The sequence below is a fragment of the Typha angustifolia genome, chromosome 10 (assembly GCF_048772165.1).
Source record: "Typha angustifolia cultivar Huaian chromosome 10, ASM4877216v1, whole genome shotgun sequence".
Lineage (NCBI taxonomy): Eukaryota > Viridiplantae > Streptophyta > Magnoliopsida > Poales > Typhaceae > Typha > Typha angustifolia.
Window position 1 is genome coordinate 9,864,940 of NC_133248.1, and position 22,977 is coordinate 9,887,916.

The 22,977-nt window shown below is 36.3% G+C and overlaps 5 protein-coding genes across 6 annotated transcripts; 3 read left to right on the forward strand and 2 right to left on the reverse strand.

Moving 5' to 3' along the window:
• Nucleotides 1-441: 441 nt before the first annotated feature.
• On the reverse strand, nucleotides 442-789 carry LOC140769262 (protein GL2-INTERACTING REPRESSOR 2-like). The gene has a single exon (XM_073109925.1). The coding sequence runs from the start codon at nucleotides 787-789 to the stop codon at nucleotides 442-444; it is 348 nt and encodes a 115-aa protein (XP_072966026.1).
• A 3,075-nt stretch (nucleotides 790-3,864) lies between these two features.
• Nucleotides 3,865-6,684, reverse strand: LOC140768933 (momilactone A synthase-like). Its single transcript, XM_073109416.1, has 4 exons — nucleotides 6,666-6,684; nucleotides 4,931-4,997; nucleotides 4,588-4,847; nucleotides 3,865-4,491 (listed from the first exon to the last, which is right to left on the reverse strand). Exons 2-4 carry the CDS (start codon nucleotides 4,966-4,968, stop codon nucleotides 3,968-3,970), a joined length of 822 nt encoding a protein of 273 aa, XP_072965517.1. The 5' UTR covers nucleotides 4,969-4,997; nucleotides 6,666-6,684; the 3' UTR covers nucleotides 3,865-3,967.
• A 1,212-nt stretch (nucleotides 6,685-7,896) lies between these two features.
• LOC140769200 (IAA-amino acid hydrolase ILR1-like 3) lies at nucleotides 7,897-11,828 on the forward strand. 2 transcript variants are annotated; one of them, XM_073109820.1, is made up of 5 exons: nucleotides 7,897-8,353; nucleotides 9,032-9,157; nucleotides 9,821-10,123; nucleotides 10,926-11,054; nucleotides 11,274-11,828. In XM_073109820.1, the coding sequence occupies exons 1-5, from the start codon at nucleotides 7,961-7,963 to the stop codon at nucleotides 11,646-11,648; spliced, it is 1,326 nt and encodes a 441-aa protein (XP_072965921.1). In that variant the 5' UTR covers nucleotides 7,897-7,960; the 3' UTR covers nucleotides 11,649-11,828. The 2 variants fall into 2 exon arrangements, with proteins under 2 accessions (XP_072965921.1, XP_072965920.1); XM_073109819.1 differs by having other exon boundaries at nucleotides 7,898-8,353; nucleotides 9,809-10,123.
• A 1,631-nt stretch (nucleotides 11,829-13,459) lies between these two features.
• On the forward strand, nucleotides 13,460-15,852 carry LOC140768535 (momilactone A synthase-like). Its single transcript, XM_073108845.1, has 3 exons — nucleotides 13,460-13,611; nucleotides 13,713-14,031; nucleotides 15,276-15,852. Exons 1-3 carry the CDS (start codon nucleotides 13,571-13,573, stop codon nucleotides 15,729-15,731), a joined length of 816 nt encoding a protein of 271 aa, XP_072964946.1. The 5' UTR covers nucleotides 13,460-13,570; the 3' UTR covers nucleotides 15,732-15,852.
• Nucleotides 15,853-20,442: 4,590 nt separating this feature from the next.
• Nucleotides 20,443-22,796, forward strand: LOC140768534 (momilactone A synthase-like). Its single transcript, XM_073108844.1, has 3 exons — nucleotides 20,443-20,594; nucleotides 20,697-21,015; nucleotides 22,047-22,796. The coding sequence occupies exons 1-3, from the start codon at nucleotides 20,554-20,556 to the stop codon at nucleotides 22,500-22,502; spliced, it is 816 nt and encodes a 271-aa protein (XP_072964945.1). The 5' UTR covers nucleotides 20,443-20,553; the 3' UTR covers nucleotides 22,503-22,796.
• The last annotated feature ends 181 nt before the right edge of the window (nucleotides 22,797-22,977 follow it).

Sequence of the window (22,977 nt, forward strand, 5' to 3'; positions counted from 1 at the left end):
TAGACTACGACCTTTTGATCTATAAAAAAATCCATCAAGAGCTTGATTTAGTTTTTTTTTTAAAGTCTCCAACTAGTTAAGTTACGATCACTAATAGCTGCCTCTTTTACAATCACCCCCCAATTTGAATGAACTTCTTGATTTCATTCAGTTTTTAATGCAAAAATTTGTTTGCCTTCTCCTTCAACTGTATATGCTCTGTTTTCTATGAGGGAAGAACTAGAAATTTTATTAAGGAAGAGGTTTCCAAAAGGCCTTAATGGAGCATGTTATTAGGGATATATATCATATATCCATGCATTCAAGAGGAAAAGTGAGAGAAGAAAGTGGGTATGAATTGTTGCTCATCATCTGACATGCAGCAGCACACATAGAATTAGACAACTTTTCCCTAATTAAACATGGGATTAACATTTAGCCCCAGCATCAACAAGATTATCTTTAGCTCTTCGTACTCTTGCTTCTACTAATATTCTCACGTTGGAAATCGACGAGCACAGTGCTCTTGCACTTGGGGCACTTGGGATCCTTCTCATAGAGCATCACATACATCAAACACCTTGGGCAGCCAACCAGCAGCATCGACGTCGCCTCCGGGCTTCTCGACGACTGCTTCTGTTCGTCCTCCGACGACACGCACGAGCTGGGGGGAGACGTCGTCCCCGAAATCGACGACGGCGACACGTCATTGTCGTGGGCCACGGCCCTCGCCGAAGGTCCCTCTCTTGTTGCTCTTGGTAAGTTAAGCCTCAGCTCCAACTTTGGGCCCTTTCCATTATCTCCGCTCATCTCTGCAGTTGAATACAAAACTACGCCAAGTTTAGCAACAGAGAGGTTAACTCACTGCCATTATATAACGAGGGGAGGAGATGGTTTGCTTTAATACCAGAGCAGAGCTCTTTAATTCTGGAAGAAAAAAAGAGCCCAAAATTTTTGTTAAGCTGTGGAAGAAGTTTAAAGTAGAATGACCCGCTCCACCATAATAGGATTTAATGTCTCATTGACTCAGAAGATTTTGTATCTAAGCAAATTAATGGGAATAAATGAAGCGCTGGTCATTTGTAAATTGGACATAAATGGATGCTACTTTAATGGGACTTTACTTCCGATTCAAAGAAAGATACGAGCCAGCTAGATTTTGCAGCTCATATCTCTTCCTTCAAGTACTGCGTGACATGATATGTGCAAATTAATGCCAGTTTCTTTGAGTTATTATTGAATCGTTCCCCTGCTATATTAACTAATAGAAGATCCACAGAGATGAGCAAGTACAAGAATTGCACTTACTACCCTATTTTTGGTGCACAGATTAATGTAGTTGGATGCGCGATACTATATCGACACTCATATTCGATAGTTCTAATTGCATCCATTTAAATTATATTGCTCCATCTATTTTCTAAAATTTGAGAGATTGTGTGTGTTGGCCTACAATTTAGTTGGTATTCATTACCCAGATTATCGAGATATCCAGGTACTTGCTTCTTTAGCCTTACAATCTTACATATTAAACCACTTATCAAATAAATTCTTTAGCTTTACATATTGAATCTCCAGTAAACTATACTAACATCATCATCTCCCTCCTCATTTGTACAAAAAAAGAATCCTTTAGTTGCCCAATTAGACAGTTAAATATTAAAGTTTAATACTTACAAGGATGTCCAGTTCATGCAGAAACGTTTAATAGAGTACTCCTCGTCGACCCTTCATGATTTCGTAACTGATCGCAAAGAAATTCTTCTAATAACCATATAAATAGTGTTACTTCGCCTTGTGAGAGAACTCAAACATTAGGGAAAGTAATATATAGGTTGTGGCTAGTTAACTAGTTTATCAATAAATAACAAGTAATTAGTTTGTAATTGTGTGGATCTATGTTCTGCCCTGGTAATTGATGGAGACTAAGGAAAAGATACGCAGCTTCCATTTGGAACTAAGGATAGCTTCCAAAGGCCATTCTCCTATCTCAAGCTTGGTGAGATGAAAGTGTACGTCAAGAACTAAGAGATTCAGTTTAGGATTAATGAATTGAAAGTCTACTAATGTTACTACTTTTACAACACTCCTCTGCAAATCTAGACCCAGCTTCTCTGAGCAATTTTAATGCCCATTACTTTGTAAAGTACAAAACGCTTAAGTGGATATCAAATGCTTCATCTCCCACTTGTGCCAGAATCTAACAGATCTCCCACACTGGCAAATCTAAACCAACACAGTGAAGGAGAGATTCCAGTTGCTTATTTCATTAATTGCATTTGTTTCTGCCACTGGAAAGTATATGTGAAATGGATATTTAACAATAATGAAATGACAAGCAGCTGGCAGAGTTATTAAAGGATTCTTTCAGACATGGATAGATGCAGAGAAACAGTTTGTAAGTCTGACACCATGAACAGCTTCTACTGATTGCAACCTCTAGAGTAATTTTTTTAATCTGCCCACATGAAACAAACTATTCGTTTACTTCCCTGATCGGATCTAAACTTGATAATAATCAGTGCTTAGTACTACTTAGGCATGTTCATAATCCTCAAATTGCACAACAACATAAAATAAGTTAAATTCACTTCTACCCCACCTTTCTACTGCACCCAATCAAAGCTGAGAAGCTCGAAACCTTCGGAATTCTGACGGTACGAGCAAGCGAATACTGGTAAAATTGCAAGGTTTTTGTCATGAGGGCTGACCACTTCACCAGAGGCTGTGATATAAAATATTAACCACTTAAAAGACCACTAAACATATACTGGAGGATTTTCTCGGGAGATGCAATTGTGGGCCACTGTGTCGTAAAATAAAGCACGAGTGACTAAGTGATATAGAATTTGGATAAATACTTGCACGCCAACCTTTATAGTAATTTTCTTTTAGAGCTTGAAAGAAATTAAAAAATACGAAGAGCAGTGGAAAAAGTTAGGTTCACTGTAAATTTCAAATATAGCTAGACTTCTCTTACATAAATTTGCATATATAATAGAATAAGACGTAACTTAAATAAATAATAATAATAGTAAAACAAAGTAACAAATTAATTATATTCATGCTTAGCTTCTTATTAGGTGAGTACTCTTGATTATTAGCATTGAGATAAGATAGACACTCGTAGTAGATAAGGCCGATGTCTTTTGACCTAGATCATTGTGATCATCTATTTGAAAAACTTTCTCCATGGAAGACAATAGTGAGAGATTCTACTCGTTTGTTTTTCCTCTTCTCTTTTCAAGAGGAATGAGAAAATATGAGAGAAAGTGTTGTGAAAAAAGGAGGAAGGGAAAGGTAGCTAAGCCTTACTTTATCATTGTATTCATGGATGACAAGGTTGTTTAAGTGTTTGGACATTTGATGCAAACTATATATATATATGAACCACAACTATAGATATATAAGTGTATCACTTGGATGTCATAGAACCAACAATTTTGTTATGTTTTATTGGAAGTTATGCAAATCACAGTCAACTGATTGATTAGTTAGAAATAATTATTCTATTTTTTTAATCACTTTGTTGATTAGTAAGTTATTAGAATTTGAAATATTGGTCAATAATTTTTTCCTAACGCGAATAAATGCTAGCCAAGCAATATATATAGGTTCAATTTACAATTGTCGGCTAAAGTATTTATGCAGAGGATTAGTTATGCTAGTTAATATATTTCTTTCTCTCAGCCCTCATAAATATATGTCTTGACGTCTAATAATAAATGTTAAAAAAAAAGGTATACCGGCTACAGTAACATAAGTAAAAGTTTGTTTTTAGTGAGAAAGGAAAAAGTTATTTTATTTCTTTTTAAAAAAAATTCTCATCTAAATAAGTAAAAAGTTGTTGCTATAGTTTCTAATATTTTGCTATATAGACGAGTAAGAAACATATTTGCGTATGTAATTAACTTCACAGTCTGCAGTCTGCGAAATAAAATTCCATAATCCCTTGAAACAAACTAAATTAAACAACGGCCATTAACAACTACTCCTTTTTGAAGAGATCGAACGAGTGGTTAACAATGGAGAAGCCGCCGTCAATCACGAGGTTTTGTCCACTCACATACCTCCCCTCCTCACTCGCCAAGTAAAGCACCGCATTCCCTACGTCCTCCACCTTCAGCCTCACCCCCTTCAGGCTGGCCACCGCCTCCATCGCCGCCTCAAACTCCTCCCCGGCCAGCCCAACGTACTGCGTCGCCAGCGGCGTCACCACCATCGCCGGCGACACGCAGTTCACCCGGATCCCGAACCGCCCCAGCTCCGCCGCCGCGTTCTTTGTCAGCCCTACCACCGCGTTCTTCGCGCACGTGTACGCGTGTGACGCCGCGCCGCTCATCACCCCGGCGACGCTCGCCGTCGCTATTATGCACCCGGCGCGAGCCGGCACCATTACTCTAGCCGCGTGCTTCGTCCCCAGGAACGGGCCCACCAAGTTCACGGCGAGCACCCGCTCGAAGTCCGACTTCTCGCACTTTAATATGCTATGGATCGGCTTCCCGCCAATACCTATTACATGAATTACGTAATTAATAACATACACGTATGGGTATATATACACACACACACACGCACATACATTCCAGCGTACGAGGTAGTACCGACCCGCGTTGTTGAACATGATATCGAGTTTGCCGAACTTTTGAACAGCGTGGTCAACCGCATTGCTGACATCGGACTCGTTAGTGACATCGCAGTGAATATAAGAGGCCGCGTCTGGGCCGAGTTGGTCGCAGACGGAGTTGCCGAGATCGTCTTGGATGTCGGCGATGATGACCGTAGCGCCGTGCAGGCAGAAGAGCCTGGCGGTGTACGCGCCGATACCGCTCGCGCCGCCGGTGATTAGGGCGACCTTGCCCTCTAGCCTATGCAATTAATTTACAAGTTAATATAGAAATAGGATTAAAGATAAGTCTATGAGTTGGTAAGCAGAGGTACTGAAGCTTACTTCTTTGCAATGGCAGGTAAAGCTGGGGTGCTTCCCATGTCTATGGTTCAAAGTCTTCTTCTTCCTGCTGCTCTTGACTTTGAAGATTAGAGAGTGGGTAATATGTTAAGATGAGCACAGCAATATAGTTGAAGAAGAGAGGAGGTACCCGGAGCATCTCTAGTAGTTAGATTCCATCTTTGCTGAGTTTTAGGCTAATCGATGGGCCAAATTAGGAATTTGACCACTTTCGACGTGTTTTCGTACCATAGAGTTAATTTTTTATTAATTAATTTAATAAAAAAATCAAATGATTAAAATTTTCAAGGATATAATAGGAAAGAAAAATATTAGGTAATTATTATTTTTGATAATTATATTATCTTAATATTTTATTAAGTAAAAGATATATATATCCTTAATTGAGAGTAATATATATATATATATATATATATCAAAATAAGAGTATTGATGTCTTTTATAATTAACTTGATGAAGATTTAATTACATTTTATCTGTTTGATTATTTTTTATTATTTATATATATCTTTTATTAATTTAAGATTGATTTAAATTAAATTTTAATATATAAAATAGAGAATTATATTTAAATTGAAGTTTATTTTCAAATAACCAAATCTAAATTGTTTAATATTAAATGATATCTCATATACTTAAGTCATAATTATATTTAAGAGAGAACGGAAGAAAAATACGTGTAGAGCGATTGTTTCGTACTGTAAAGGTAATTGTTTATCAATCAGTTTAATGATGATATAATGGCTAAGATCTTCAATAGTATAATAAAAATATTAAAAAGTTAGGTACACGTAATTAAATCTTTTTAACTAATATACTTTTTTTCTTACTTAATGTGATTTTAAAATCGGTAGTAAAAAACTGGTACCGGATATCAAAACTGATTATTATAGTCGTCCGATTAAAATTATAATTTTTAAAAATGCATTAAAATATTTGCCTCTATATATATATATATATATATATATTGATATTGTAAGGACTACTTCAAAGAAACTGATTCACTTCTTGTCTGCCGACTAGAGACGTAGTTATCAGCTCGATAAGGCTAGCTTAGATTAGATTATCTTCATGCTTTGGTGACAAGATTCAGATTTCAAATGGACTGCAACGATGCAAACGGATGGGGTTGGTGGCAACTTTGGATTAATTTAATAAGGTCCGGCCTTATATACATATATATATTTCTTTTCGGTACCATTGTTGTCAGGATTCCTTGCAGGCAATGCAATTAATGTGATAATATATATTTTGATGCTTGGAAAATGAAGTCGATCAGTAGACTAGCAAATCTTGTTTGATATATAGCAAAGGAGATACGTATCATCTTTTTACCGAATGCATATTTTATAATTTTGCAACTACAATTATTATTTTTCCATCTGTTACCCATAAGCAACGTAGTGGTTGGATACGTACGGATAACTATATATGCATAGATCTGGAATTAACAAGTCGCAAGAAAGCTACTTTTCTTCAAGAGATATATAAAAGAAATCAACACCCATTAATTATTATAAAAAATTATTTAATAATTTGATAGTTTAGTTTAATGGCTGGAATCTGATTGATAGTTTAATTATTCTCAATAATGTTTAGTTCGGACTCATAAATGATCCCAAAAAAAGAGATATAGAAAATAGCGTTTAGAATAATTATTGGCGAAGGCTTAAAGCAAGCGACATTAAGTAATTGGGGGATGCAATCGTTTGCTTACCCATGATAATTGATTTGTTTGCTCTCAGATTATGTTTAAAATCTCCTGAGATAGTCTCCTCCTCCCAAAACCACCGAAGCCCAGCCGAGTCTTTGGCTTACTAGAGGTCGGGGTTGTAGACGTGGCTGTCTCCGTCCTCAGCCCAGAGGCCTTTGGGAAGGAGGCGCCATGCAAATGGCTGATGGATGGAATACAAGGATCGAGAAGGAATCGCGTAGGAAATCTCGATGAACAGTTGATGGAGTTTAAGACTTAAAGTATGATGAAAAGGAGATGCAGAGTGACTCCCACAGGTAGGGGTGAAAACAAACGGGTCGAATTAACTCCGATTCGACCCGCTATCCGACCCTACTCGGATTCGGATTCGGATACGGATAGAATTTTTGAAAAAAATTCGGATACGGATTCGAATACGGGTCGGATAAATTTTTCGGATTCGAATACGGATATCGGATATCCGTTTACCCGTATATTTTTTTAAATGATTTACAGTTTTTAGTTTGCTTATTTAAATAATAAGTATTAATATTATTACTAATAATACATTATATATTATTTATAGAGATTAATTACTCTAATTTTATATATTTGACATATAAAAAAATTATTTGTTGTAAAACTCTTAATAATTTTATATTAATTATATTTAAATAAAATATTATAATTATTTTAAATTTAATCAATATCCGTTTAAGATTCGATCTTTCATCCGAAAATTATCCGTATTCGTTTAGTTAGGATATGATTTTAAATTTTGCTATCCGTCTAATATCCGTATCGAAACTAAAAATACGGATCCGGATATGGATTGAGCACTATCCGATCCATATCCGATCCGTTTTTACCGCTACTCCCAAGCCTAATGTTGGACTACTTTATGGGATTCTGGTTCCATGCCTATTGGCATAACTTTTAATATAATTAGATAAATTTATTAAAAACACCCAATATTTTACTTTTATTATAGTTCGTTATTTATCATATAAATCTTTATTATTCAACTCCCGTAGATGCTTTAAATATACCATGGCGTTAGTGTTTGACTGTTTGTTCGGATATAAGGTAGAAATAAATAGAAAAGTAAATTTAAAATAAAAGTAGGTATTTTTTAGGGTTTTATTTAATTTTTAAAGTAACATTAAATTACATATTATTGAGGCATTAAAAGTAAAACGTAAGGTGCGACATAAATAATTATATATTAAGGTGTGATAAGTAAAAGCAAAATTACGGTAATCATATAACGAATATAGTTCTCGATTCCCAGCCCTTTCACCCTCCTCTTCCTCTTCTCCATGGCACCTTCTTCTTCTTCTTCTTCTTTCTCGTCACCAGTACCCTACGTACTCTTATTCTCCTCTCTTCTCATCTCGGCCTTCCTCCCTTCTCGTTCATGTGCCTCTCAGAACCTACCAGCCGAAACTGCAATCTCCGTTCGGGAGATCCTGGAGTCGGCTCGCGAGCCCGAGTTCTTCGATTGGATGACGAACATCCGGAGGAGAATCCACCAAAACCCAGAGCTCGCCTTTGAGGAGTATAAGACCAGCGAATTGATTCGATCCGAGCTCGATAAGTTGGGAATTGGGTACTCATGGCCGGTCGCTAAAACAGGGGTCGTGGCTACAATTGGGTCCGGTCTGGGTCCGTTCTTTGCCCTTAGGGCAGACATGGACGCACTTCCGTTGCAGGTAACTGTTATCTTTTTGTATGTTTTTTGTTTCATGAATTGCTCTTTAATCATGTGGGCGTGTAGTTACTGGGCTGGGTATACCGAAATGAACGAAAAGGAGGTGAAAGGGAGACATTTTTTATTCTAGTCTTATCAGTAAAACTACAAACGAAAAGTATTCATTGACTTGGGTGACATAATTAGTCGATAAGAAATGATTGTGATTCTATAATCACAGCTCAACTTAGTGCAAATCAAATTGTTTGTTGATAATAATTCATAGATTGCTAACATGGTAAGAGTGGAAAGTTTTGTATCAAAGAACAGAGACAAGAAGTTGGGAATGGCCAAAGACATCGATTAATCCTTATAGACTTCACTCAATCCAAGTCATTTCCATATTAATGGTGGTCAATCCAGATTTTCAATACCACACTGCTTCTAGACAAATTCAGTGTCGTCAATATTTAATTTCTTAACTCAGTACAATTTAGATATCCACTATATTGATTTTATGGAAATATTCTTCTATCATCACCTAGTAAATGAACAGTCTGTTTAGGAGGATTTAATACGCAAAATAATGATTCTTGACAGGGACAGCAATGCCTGTTAATCCTATTTGTTTTCTTGTTCCTATTCTGCAAATAATTTTGTCAACTGGAACTAATCACTTGATATACAAATCCTCTGCAAGGAAATGTTAGATTGGGAGTACAAGAGCAAGGAAAGTGGAAAAATGCATGCTTGTGGGCATGATGCTCATGTATCAATGCTCTTAGGGGCAGCTAAGTTGCTTCAGCATCGAAAGAGTGAATTGAAGGTACTCAACTGTCATTTTGTCAAGAATAATTTTGTAGTTGATTCTGCCATAATTTTGGGAATGATATAACTTTATTATAGTACAATAACGAGTTATCTAAGTTGCTTCACTCTTAATGCATGAAATGTATGAAGCTTTACAGTTAGAATCAAAATTCTAACTTCTAAGTATTGGTTTCGGGAGATCTCTTGAAAAGGCGATATATACTGGCCATATTAGCTGTATAGTCTTCCATTTTGAACAATTTGTATTGGGGTTTGACCAAATCAGCTGATCCGTTTCAGTAATATGAATTGGGATCGATCGATTTTTCAATTCATTGGTTAAAATATTGTTATACCTACAAACATTCTACAAATGCTTTTAATGTGGCATTATCTTATCTATCGATAGTGATGGTCATGAGATGGAGAAACAAATGTTCTTCAAATACTTTTGATGTGGTATCATCTTTTTTGTTGACAGTGACGATTATGAGATGGAGAAAAAAAACTATTAATGGATAAGATGATGCCACATAATCTTATTTGTAGAATGTTTGTGAAGTGTTTGTGGGTATATCATTACTCTTATGTTTATTCTGAATTCCTCTATTCAATTCCCATCATTTAGCATCATCTGGTTATTGATTTAAAATGATCTTATTTGAAGGGTACTGTGAAGCTTGTTTTCCAACCAGGAGAAGAGGGTTATGGCGGCGCCTACCATGTTTTACAAGAAGGTGTTCTGGATGATGTGCTGGCTATTTTTGCTATGCACGTTGCGCCTTATCTTCCAACTGGTGTCATTGCCTCTAGACCTGGACCTGTTCTTGCAGCATCTGGCCAATTTTTAGTGACTATTACAGGAAAAGGTGGGCATGCAGCAGCTCCTCACAAAACCATTGATCCAGTTCTCCCTGCATCCTTGGCAATCCTCAGCCTTCAACAACTTGTTTCCCGGGAATCAGATCCTCTTGAGACCAGAGTAGGTCCCTATGATACCTACACAATTTAATGTAGGAATGCATGTTTCCCTATCAAAGTCTTGATAAGTTGCTGCTTTCTAATTATGAAATGTGCTAGCATTTGCTGTTGTCTTTCACATGATTAATTTTACTTTCATAACAAATTCTTGTTATAGTCACTTGCATTAATTTCTTCCATGTCCTCCTTTTTGCCACTTGATTGCTTCTTGTTGGATAATGAAGTTCATTTGTACTTAATATTTTTGTGTCATAGTTGGACTCACTTCAACCTTTGATATATCTAATACTAAAGTGCAACTAATTTGCCTTTTGGGTGGTTAGAATAATTAACAACTTATTGATCTACTAAAAAGGTTAATACAGCTCCAAAATTGAGTCTCCTTGATGATGCCTCTAACGTGGAAATAAAATAATTTATACAGTGGTTTGAAGAACAACTAAGGACGTTGTATTTGTGAAAATAATCTTGGCTGGTGCAATATGCTGTAAACAGTACGTGCTGAAACTACGATATATAAGCAATGATGAAGAAACTTGCCATATCTTAATCTTGACCTTTGGTCAATCCAACAATGAGGTTAAGCCAGAATTAACTTGCTGACATAGCTAGTGCCAATGTTAGTGAAATAAGAGGTCTGACAACTAATGGTGACACAAAATCGTATGCATCTTTAATTTGCTTGTTTGTTGTTTGTCGTTAAGATAATAATTATAATTATGATACAACTGCTTCTCCTCTGATTATATCTCATGACAGAATTGCTCAAAAGTGACAATATTTTGCATTCTCTTACATCTTAGGTGGTATCTGTTACGTTCATAAATGCAGGAGAAGCATACAATGTTATTCCAGAGACTGCCACATTTGGTGGCACGATTAGGAGCATGACAACAGAAGGTCTATCCTACCTCTTTAAAAGGATTAAAGAGGTAATCTCTAACTGCAGCGAATCCTAAATTCTACCTTTGTGACAGTTCTCAAATGATTGTACTCTAAGCACTTCTTTTTTCCCCATTTTGAATTGCAAGTCATGGATAACATGCTTGTAGTCCATTTACTTTTAGCAGGCATTTTCTAGATAAAACTCAAACTAATGTTTGTTCACAAACCAATTTATTTCCTATAATATCTACTCGTCTTTTTTGAAGGTCATAGAGACACAGGTTGCCGTCCACCGATGCACTGCCACAGTGGATTTCTTGGAGAAGAAGCTCATGACATATCCCGCTACTGTTAATGACGACGGCATGTATGCCCTTGCAAAGTTGGTCGGTGAGAGCTTGCTCGGTAAAGACAACGTTCGAGTGAGCCCACAAATGATGGGCGCTGAGGACTTCAGCTTCTACTCTCAAAAAATGGCAAGTGTTTTTATCTCGATTGGAATTAGTAATGAATCCATGGTGCCACTCCATAATGTGCACTCTTCCTACTTTACCCTTGATGAGAAGACACTTCCTGTAGGAGCTGCTCTGCATACTGCCGTTGCAATGGAGTTCTTGCGCCAGCATTCCTCAAAGTCATAATCTTTTAAACAAATTATTATGTAAACTAACGGTTAATATCAGGGCATGTCCCTATCTATATAATGTGGGGTGTTAATTATGGGACTACTTTATGAGTAAACTGTTGAAATGCTTAGAAACTAGATTCAGGAACTTATTCTATGGTTCCTCCATGAGTTATATAAAATAAAGTTTACTTCATCCTGTTTTATCACAAATTAATAAGGAAGTCGTCATTAGTTCGGACTTCGGAAGAGAATGAATTACTTCCTTCTTTGAGTCTCTTTTTGGAGTCCAGTATCTAGCATCTTTTTTTTTTTTTTTTTCCTTTTGGTTCAATAAAAGGGCAATCATATTATTAAATAAGTTCCACGAATCATCTACCAGAAGAGAAAGCTAGCGCACAATGTGTTGTGGAGACAAAAGGAGGTGAAGCTTCTTTAAGAAGACAACACTGGCGAGCGTCGAAGGTCGGGAAAGGGAAGAAGATCGAAGAAGGTGAAGGGACAAAGTGGAATACGCGAGAAGTTCTATGAGAAATCACAATGACTTGGTGATACGTCATTTGGCATTCTCACACCACCATTGAATATAATGCACTCATAGTTTTCTTAAGATACTCGGAAATTACGAGGGTTGTCTTTTGCAGGTGATACCCAGAAGAGAGCTTTTTCAGGTTATATAGTTTCTTAGATTGTTGGGTTGTAAAAAACTCTTGTATATAATATCAAAGCACTTCTAGGATTAACCTCCATCTTTGATGCCGATCATGGAATTCGGTAGTTTTTTCTCCTCCACCACCACTATACTCTTAACCTTCAGTTCTTTCCAATCAAATTCACCTCTTCTATTCAAATTCACTTTCTTACAGAGGAAGCTTTTCAAGTTACGTATTTTTACATTCAGTTGTAAACCTCGATATAAGAAAATTAGCTTATAGACCTGTGTTTAAGAAAGAAAAAAAAAAAAAACCTCTTGTTTTGGCCAAAATTGTGAGCTGTTAGATGCTTGGACAGTAGATATTACATTGACATCAAGTAAACCTTGATTCTTGAAGATGAAAAGGATGGTGGGGGCTATGCGTAGTATGAGATACTAATATTTTTTTTCCAGTTTCAATTCTACGAGGCTGCTGAGTAAATATGTCCAGCGGAATTTTTTCTTCCTAAATCAGTCCTATATGTATTATTAAGATAAATATAAACTAATCAGGAGGCTTTTGAGAAAACATACCTATTATATTCGGATGGATAGGAGGCTTAAAAATAATTGCATTTTATTTCTTTACTAATAGATTGAAGATTCGTATCGTCCATGGATGTAGACATATCGTTAAGCTATGTAAATTTTATCTCTTTCTTTCTCTCTTTACTCTTTGAGGTTTACAGATTTTAGAATTTTTATTTATGATTAACTTGAATATTTAAAGATCTCTACATCTATCATCTTGACGGTAGATTCTCTATTTTGTATCTAATATTTGGTTTACCTAACTTTTTGTTATCCTAATAAATTTATTTACCAGTGTTTACAATAGCTTCAGCTGTCTATCACTCATTTTGGCATTTAGCGCAAGGAAAAAGTGATCAATTACTGGCCATAATATTGTTTGGTGGAACGATGCCTGGTTGGTTGGTTTTTGTCATTGTCAAATCCAATATCGGAGAGAAAAGATAATCTTATTAGACAGGTGAGCTAACAATAGTCATAAGCAAATAGGAATTGATATTCACCGAGCAAAAAATATTATTGCCCAAGGAATCATAGGTATAATTGTTACAATCATTGATTGTTACAGTGCGGAAAACGTGAAGCAATTTGGACTATTGAGATCGTCGCGATCCATTTCTTAACTTTTTGTAGTCCTACAAAAATAATTGATCGCCCTTATAGCATCTGCCAGTCCTTTCGATCTACTACTACGAAATTCTCTCCTCACTCCCATGGCAACCCCTTCCATCATCCTCTCTGCAGTTGCAAGAAGGTTTTCTTTTCTCTCTTTCTTTCTCTCTCTCCTTCCCTTATATGTAATTGGTTGTTCAAATAACTCAAATAAAATATAATTATTCACGAAATGATTTCTAGACTTGAAGGCAAGGTGGCACTAATCACCGGAGGCGCGAGCGGCATCGGCGCGTGCACTGCCAAGCTCTTCGCCAACCACGGCGCCCGTGTTGTAATCGCTGACATCCAAGACGAGAAAGGCCATGCGCTCTGCGACCAAGTTGGCAGCTCCATTGCGTCCTACGTTCACTGCGATGTGACCAACGAATCCCACATCCGCGATGCCGTCGACGCAACCGTCTCCAAACACGGCAGACTTGATATCATGTTCAACAACGCAGGCGTTATCGGATCCCCAACCATCCGGATCTTAGACTCTGACAAGTCCAACTTTGAAAAGGTTTATTTGATCCATTATCTATTAGAAAAATGCAGGATTTTTTACACCCTCTTGTTTGGATGGTGATAATAGGAAAGAAGAGAACAGAATGTCAAGAGAGAAATAATTTTCTGTCCGGAATTAAAGAAAGAGAAAGAAAAAGAAAACATGCTCTTTTTATATTTTAATATTTTAAATGTGCCCCTATTTAATTAATAAAATTCATTTAGATCTTTTAGATTCTATTAACAAAATTATAGCTTATGGATAATATAGTTCATATATGTTACTTTTGTTATTATTTTATTTCCAAATTTTTATTTATTTAAAAGAGTAATCTTATGGATCTTATTGTCTGTGCTGATTTAGTTTAATAACCAAATACTAGATGAATTATATAATAGTAAATATATTAATTTTTTTCTTTTTTAAACTTAAAAGAGTAAATTTAATTTTTTTCTCTTATCTCGATTACATCCAAATAGGAGAGGAATTTATTCTCTTATTTTATGGTTTTTTCTCTTTTATTTTTTTTTCTCGTATTCTCTTTGTCCAACGAAAGTGACTATATAAATAAAATTACAGTAAAGTAGCATGTTTTATATACTAAATTTATAATTTAATCATTTGATACTGAATAATTACACTTAGCATCCCTTTATATAATTATTTTCTGTATACACTTCATAATTTTTTTAATTTATATAAATCTTTTGAACTAATAAAAATATTCATAAAGACTCCTCAACAAACAAAAAACCTATATAGATTTTTGGAAGCAAGATTTTCTTTTTCTGGATCAACTAGTCTATGCGATAAAAGAAAATTTTAGAGAATATATGTGAAATATAATAGTTATTGAGAAGAGCTAAATATAATTATTCTCTTAAAATAATAACCATCACTTTTTTATGTATTATGTTTCTATCTCTATTGATACCTATCACTTTCTTATATATTATATTCTGACTCCTATTATATTGAATATTCTAGTATATTGTGTTTAAAAACAATATAAAGATCTACATGCATAGTTGGTTGATATGTTTCTATTAACTTAACCTTTCAACATGCATAGTTGGTTGATATGTTTCTATTAACTTAACCTTTCAACATGCATAGTTTGTTGATATGTTTCTATTAACTTAACCTTTCAACATGCATAGTTGGTTGATATGTTTCTATTAACTTAACCTTTCAACATGCATAGTTGGTTGATATGTTTCTATTAACTTAATCTTTCAGGTCAATTGGATATCTGGCAGGTTATGGCGGTCAACACCATGGGAAGCTACCTGGGCACGAAGCACGCGGCACGCGTCATGGTGCCGGCTCGCCGCGGCAGCATTATAATCACGGCGAGCGTCGCCTCCGTAGATCCCGGGATATCCCCCTTGGCGTACACGTGCTCGAAGCATGCGGTGGTGGGGATCATGAGGAGCGCCGCGGCAGAGCTGGGGAAGTTCGGGGTACGAGTGAACTGCGTCTCGCCGTACGGACTAGCGACGCCGTTGGCATCGAAGGTGTTGGAAATGGAGAAGGAGGAGCTGGAGAAGGTGATGGAGGACAAGGCGGTGCTCAAGGGAGTCACGCTCACCGTGGAGGACGTGGCCCACGCGGTCGTGTATTTGGGGAGTGATGAGTCCAAGTACGTTAGCGGGCTTAATCTCTTGGTGGACGGGGCCTTCTCCGTAACCAATCCGTCGCATGGTTTCTTATAGTATGATGTATGATGGCAATCCAGGCAGGGGTATTTAATTCCTCCAACGTAAAAAGAGTTCTTGTCTGCAGTTCTAAGAGTATTGGTGTAGATCTACTTTTCCATGACGATCAGCTCCCACATGGCGATCGTATCCTAAGGTTTGAGTATTATCACTTTATCAGCACACAGACAGGGTTCAGTTCTTGCGCATACTGTGAACTAGAACTACTTGTGGTTTAGCTTAATTATTCAAACCAATATATTAAGGAAGAGCTAAACATCTTTCTGTAACTCATGATTAGCTTAGAAAGTCATGACCTATCAAAACAAGAAATAAAAAGATCGCGTTTGACATGATTGGGCAAAATCAAATCTACAAAATTTACCAAATTAATTATTAAAATAGCAGACAGTCCTCGCTATCACAAAAATCATATGATTTTCATCTTTTATTTTTTCCCATATCATTTTCCGTTTGCCCCATTGAGGTGCTATTGTTATCTCCGCTGAGAATTTATTTCAGAAAAATGAAGAAAATTATTCTGCTCTTCATCTGAACAAAAAAATTTATGCAAGGAACTGAGGAAGTCATTTAGAAAAAATAGGCTTAACAGACCATGGAAAACAATAGCTTTTGTACAAGCCCAGATACAATTCAAACTAAATCAAAACGGTTCACTAGTCCCATTTACAGATTCCAGGAAATAAGTAAACAGGTCACATAAACACTGCTACGAGTTTTGAAAGATATACAAAGAGAAGGCAGCTTGAACCGCACAGAACATCAGCTTGAGGCAATCCCCTCTTATCATGAATTATGTGCATTCAGAATCTCTCGATATACCATATCAGTGAAATGATCATTCTGCCAGAGACATGGAAGAAAATAATGGATTAATGTTCCTGCTTATACATTCATCTGGTTATTGATCTAAAATGATCTTATTTGAAGGGTACTGTGAAGCTTGTTTTCCAACCACTAGGAGAAGAGGGTCATGATGGCGCCTACTATGTTTTACAAGAAGGTGCGCGGGATGATGCGGCTGTTGTGCAAATACCCAAACGGGTGAGCGAAGTGGAAGTAAAATTTTCATCCTCAAACAAATCCAAACGAAATAGCAATAATTTGGAGCACACTATATATTAGCAAAGTTAATATTAATATCAATATGAGAATTTTAAATATAAGATATTAGTTGTAGAGAACTTTAAATAACCAAGATAATCACAAATAAGAATACCAACTATATGCAAACCATAAAGAGAAAAGAGGGAGAGATAAGATTTATGTGGTTCGGCGATGTGTTTACGTCCACGGGCAGAGCGGTCTTCAATCTACCATGCAAATATCTAAATACAAAGAGTTTACAACTTTAATCTCACTTTAAACATGGTGGCTCTCCCCTACAAGTTTTCTCTCTTGTAAAATACCCACACTAAGCCTTAAAACCCAACATTTCTATTTATAGAGCTAATTCAAGTTGGGGATTTCCGTGGGGCGTCCGAATGCCCGCGGGGTGCGTTCAAACGCGCCTAGTGTAAATACTAACTGACGTTTGAACGTCAAGGCCCCGTTCGAACGCCTACACCAAGTTCATGTTTGGGTTCAGATTCGCATTCGAACGTGACTAGGCCGTTTGAACACCTACATCAATAGCCTCTGTTTGGAAACTATATTCAAACGTCCTTCGGGTCCGTTCGAACGCACTGGCACAGCAAACATGCAAAATACTGAAATTTGAATTTGAGATAAATTTTTAACATCGGCTATTATTGCTATGCATGTCGCGCCTTGTAACACCCACCTCCAAATACATGTGCTCCTCACGTGGGTAGAACCCACGTGATCTCCACGTGACCTGATGATCAATGTTTGTACATAATATATAGAATAAATCCAATATTTTCACAAATAAAAACAAGCTAAATGGAGTTTTAAATTACCACAGGCTGCAACAAGCCCCAAAATATATATCCATATATCTCATCAAGATAATACCCATGCAGAGGTTACAATTCATATAACTAATTTTACAATACTAAAACAAATAAAAAAAATATAATCAAATCTTCACCAGCTCCTTCATAAACTTGGGGGGTCATCTATTGATTTGAATTTCACCAAAAGGTGGTGAGCATAAAGTCTAGCAAGTATACATCTCTACAGTCTAAAAATAGGATAACGAAGGATGTCACATGATACATATGTATGCCAATATGATCATAGTAATGCATCCATGCAACATATTCATATCAATAGCTCACATGTATTAAATAAAGAAATATATGATATGTATCATTTAAACAATCAAATTATTTATATCAAGCTCAAAGAGTATATAACGATGATTAACGATGATTTAACTTTGAGTTAAATTTTAAATATGGTCAACATATTATTAATGATGATTTAATGAAAATCTGATGGTTGGGGTTGTTCAAATTCTGCTAACAGGAGAGGATATAAAAAATCCTTCAAGCAGGCTGTAGAGAAAGAAAGATGACCGAAATTTTTTTCAGAAAATAATGTGCCCTCGGCTTCCCTCTGTGAAGGGGAAGCTTCTCAAATGGCCAAGAGGCCGCCGGCCGGCCGGATCTCTGGTGGAAGAGGACGTTGTGATACAATAATCTACAGGGTTGGCGTCCTCGAGCGCGCGCGCGCGCGCGAGAGAGAGAGAGAGAGAGAGAGAGAGAGAGAAAAGAGGGTATGAGAGTGATTTTTTTTTCTCGGGTAGAGAAAAGGGAACAGAGAGAGAGAGAAGAAGAGAGTCAAGTGGAGAACATTGGTCAGTGGCGCCTTAGGATTTTTATTTTTATTTTTATTACTTTTTTTGTGTACGGAATGTTACTCGCCAGTTGACCTGGACCCACTCTTGCAGCATCTGGCTGTTTTTTAGTGACTATTGCAGGAAAAAGTGGGCATGCAGCAGCCCCTCACAAATTCACTGATCCAGCTCCCTGCATCCTTGTCAGTCCTCAGCCTTCAACAGCTTGTTTGCCGGGAATCTGATCCTCTTGAGAGCAGAGTAGGGCCTCAGAACACCTACACAATTTATTGGAGGAATGTTTGTTTCCCTGTCATATCAAAGTCTTGACAAGTTGCTGCTTTCTAATTATGAAATGTGCTGGCATTTGCTGTTGTCTTTCACATCATTAATTTTACTTTCGAACAAAGTCTCGTTATAGTCACTTGGATTAATCTCTTCCATATCCTCTTTTTTGCCACTTGATTGCTTCTTGTTGGATAATCAAGTTCATTTGTACTTAATATTTTTGTGCCATAGTTGAACTCACTTCAACCTTTGATATATCTAATTCTAAAGTGCAACTAATCTGCCTTTTGAGTGATTAGAATCGTTAACAACTTATTGATTTACCAAAAAGGTTAATAGTGCTTCAAAATTGAGATGCCTTAGACTTGAAAATTATTGAAAATTTTATATATTTGATATAAATTTTTATTAATTTTGAGTTAAATTTTAAATGTGGTCCACATATTATTAATGATGATTCAACGGTGAAACTAATTAAGTTCAAAGAGTATTTTATTGTCATATATTTACTTAGTTAAATTTATAAAGAGAAAAAATAAAAAGTAATTATAAAATAAATAATATAATAATAAAAAATAAATAGGAGTGAGTTTAGTATCATCCTGATGTTGCGAAGCATGATTCGCTTTGTCCGTCATCACATCTTGCCCCTTTCGTGCAGAAGTTGTCCGGTGGGCGGTTCATCCATTCAATCATGCATCCCTTTATATATAGTTAGGTGCATCGAATAATCTCCGGAAAGAGTCTGAACTGATTTCTTACTTAAATCAAACTGAGCTATTAGATGTTTGGACAGTGGATATGGCATTGACATCAAGTAAACCTTGACTCTTATAAGTGAAAAGAATGGTGGGGACTATGCGTGCAATGCGTACTATAAGATCTTTTTTTCTTTTATTTTTCTAAGTATGCCTCTGGGAGTTTTTCCTTCCTAAGTTAGCCCTATAAATATCATTAAGATGAGTTTATGACAAATTAATCAAGGGGCTTTTGAGAAAACATAACTATTATATTCTAAGGGATTGGAGGCTTAAAAATAATTATATTTTATTTCTCTAATAATAAATTGAAGATTCACATCGTCCGTGGATGTAAACATATCGTCAAACTTCGTAAATCTTGTTTTTTTTTTTCTCTTTACTTTTTATGGTTTACATGTTTTAGAGTTTTTATTTATGATTTATTTGGATATTTAAAGATCTCTACATCTAGTATCTTGATTATGGATTGTCCATTTCGTATCTAATATTTAGTTTACCGAATCTTTTGCTAACTTAGTGAATTTATTTATAGGTGTTTAAAATAGCTTCTTCTATGGCCCACTCATTTGGCATTTAGTGCAATAAAAAGTTGATCAATTATTGGCCATAATATTGTTTGGTGAAATGATGCGTGGTTGGTTGGTTTTTATTATTGTCATATGCAATATCGGTGAGAAAAGATAATCTTATTAGACAGGTGAGCTTATAATAGTCATACGCAAATAGGAATTGGTATTCACGGGAGCAAAAAAACTATTATTGCCCACGGAATCATAGGTAAAATAACTATTTTTAAAAAGATATTGCTCTCTATATAATAATTTTTTGTGAGTAAATATTATTTCCGTAAGCAAATGGCCGTTCTAGTCAAGCTACAGTGTCACTCGCGCAGAAAACGTGAAGCAATTTGGACTATTGAGATCGTGATCCATTTCTCAACTTTTGTGGTCCTAAAGAATAGTTGATCGCCTTTATAACATCTGCCAGACCTTTCGATCTACTACTACGAAATTCTCTCCTCACTCTCATGGCAACCCCTTCCGTCATCCTCTCTGCAGTTGCAAGAAGGTTTTCTTTTCTCTCTTTCTTTCTCTCTCTCCCTTCCCTTGTATGTAATTGGTTGTTCAAATAACTCAAATAAAATATAAATATTCACGAAATGATTTCTAGACTTGAAGGCAAGGTGGCACTAATCACCGGAGGCGCGAGCGGCATCGGCGCGTGCACTGCCAAGCTCTTCGCCAACCACGGCGCCCGTGTTGTAATCGCTGACATCCAAGACGAGAAAGGCCATGCGCTCTGCGACCAAGTTGGCAGCTCCATTGCGTCCTACGTCCACTGCGATGTGACCAACGAATCCCACATCCGCGATGCCGTCGACGCCACCGTCTCCAAACACGGCAGACTTGATATCATGTTCAACAACGCAGGCGTTATCGGATCCCCAACCATCCGGATCTTAGACTCTGACAAGTCTAACTTTGAAAAGGTTTATTTGATCCATTATCTATTAGAAAAATGCAGGATTTTTTACACCCTCTTGTTTGGATGGTGAGAATAGGAAAGAAGAGAAAAGAACGTCGAGAGAGAAATAATTTTCTCTCCGGAATTAAAGAGAAAGAAAGAAAAAGTAAGATAGAAGAAAACATGCTCTGTTTATATTATAATATTTTAAGTGTGCCCCTATTTTATTAGAATTTATTTAGACCTTTTAGATTCTATTAACAAAATTATAGCTTATGGATAATATAGTTCATATATGTTAATTATATTTTTATTTTTTTTCAAAGTATAATCTTATGGATCTTACCGTCTATGCTGATTTAGTTTAACGACTAAATACTATATAAATTGTATAATAGTAAGTATATTATTTTATCTTTTTTAAACTAAACAGAATAAATTTAATTTTCTCTTCCTGCCTCGATTGCATCCAAACAAGAGAGAAAATTATTCTCATATTTAATACTTTTTTTTTTAATCTTTTCTCATCTTTCCTATTCTCTCTGTTCAAATGAAAATGTCTATTGTAAATGAAACTACAATAAAATAATATATTTATATGTTAAATTTATAATTAATTACTTGATATATAATAATTACACTTAGTACTCCTGTATCATCATCGTTTAGATCTTCTGAACTAATAAAAATATCCATAAGGACTCTTAAAAAAAAAACCATATGGATTTTTGAAAGCAAGAATTTCTTTTTGTTTTGTTTTTGTTTTTGTATCAATGGGTCTATATGATTAAAGAAAATTTTAGAAAATATGTACGAAAATAATAATATTTCAGAAGAGCTAAATATAATTAATCTCTTAAAATAATAACCTCACTTTTTTATGTATTATGTTTTTATCTCTATTAATACCTATCACTTTCTTATATATTATATTCTGACTCCTATTATATTGAATATTCTACTAGAAACCACAAAGTCACAGTAAAGATCTACATGCATAGTTGGTTGATATGTTTCTAGTAACTTAACCTTTCACGTCAATTGGATATCTGGCAGGTTATGGCGGTCAACGCCATGGGAAGCTACCTGGGCACGAAGCACGCGGCACGCGTCATGGTGCCGGCTCGCCGCGGCAGCATTATAATCACGGCGAGCGTCGCCTCCGTGGAGCCCGGGATGACCCCCGTGGCGTACACGTGTTCGAAGCATGCGGTGGTGGGGATCGTGAGGAGCGCTGCGGCAGAGCTGGGGAAGTTCGGGGTACGAGTGAACTGCGTCTCGCCGTACGGACTAGCGACGCCGTTGGCATCGAAGGCATTCGAGATGGAGGAGGAGGAGCTGGAGAAGGCGATGGAGGAGAAGGCGGTGCTCAGGGGAGTCACGCTCACCGCGGAGGACGTGGCGCACGCGGTCGTGTATTTGGGGAGTGATGAGTCCAAGTACGTTAGCGGGCTTAATCTCTTGGTGGACGGGGCCTTCTCCGTAACCAATCCGTCGCATGGTCTCTTATAGTATGATCTATGATGGCAATCCAGGCAGGGGTATTTCATCCTTCAACTTAAAAAGAGTTCTTGTCTGCAGTTCTAAGAGTATTGGTGTAGATCTACTTTTTCATGATGATCAGCTTCCACATGGCGATCGTAGCCTAAGGTTTGAGTATTATCACTTTATCAGCACGTAGACAAGGTTCAGTTCTTGCGCAGTGTGAACTAGAACTACTTGTGGTCGATATTTTTTATTTTAAAAAAAAATTAGCTTAATTATTCAGACCAATATATCAAAGAAGAGCTAAACATCTTTCTGTAACTCATGATTAGCTTAGAAAGTCATGACCTATCAAAACAAGAAATAAAAAGATCGAGTTTAACTTGATTGAGCAAAATCAAATGTATAAAATTTACCAAATTAATTATTAAAATAGCAGACAGTCCTCGCTATTACAAAAATCATATGATTTTCATCTTTTATTTTTTCCCATATCATTTTC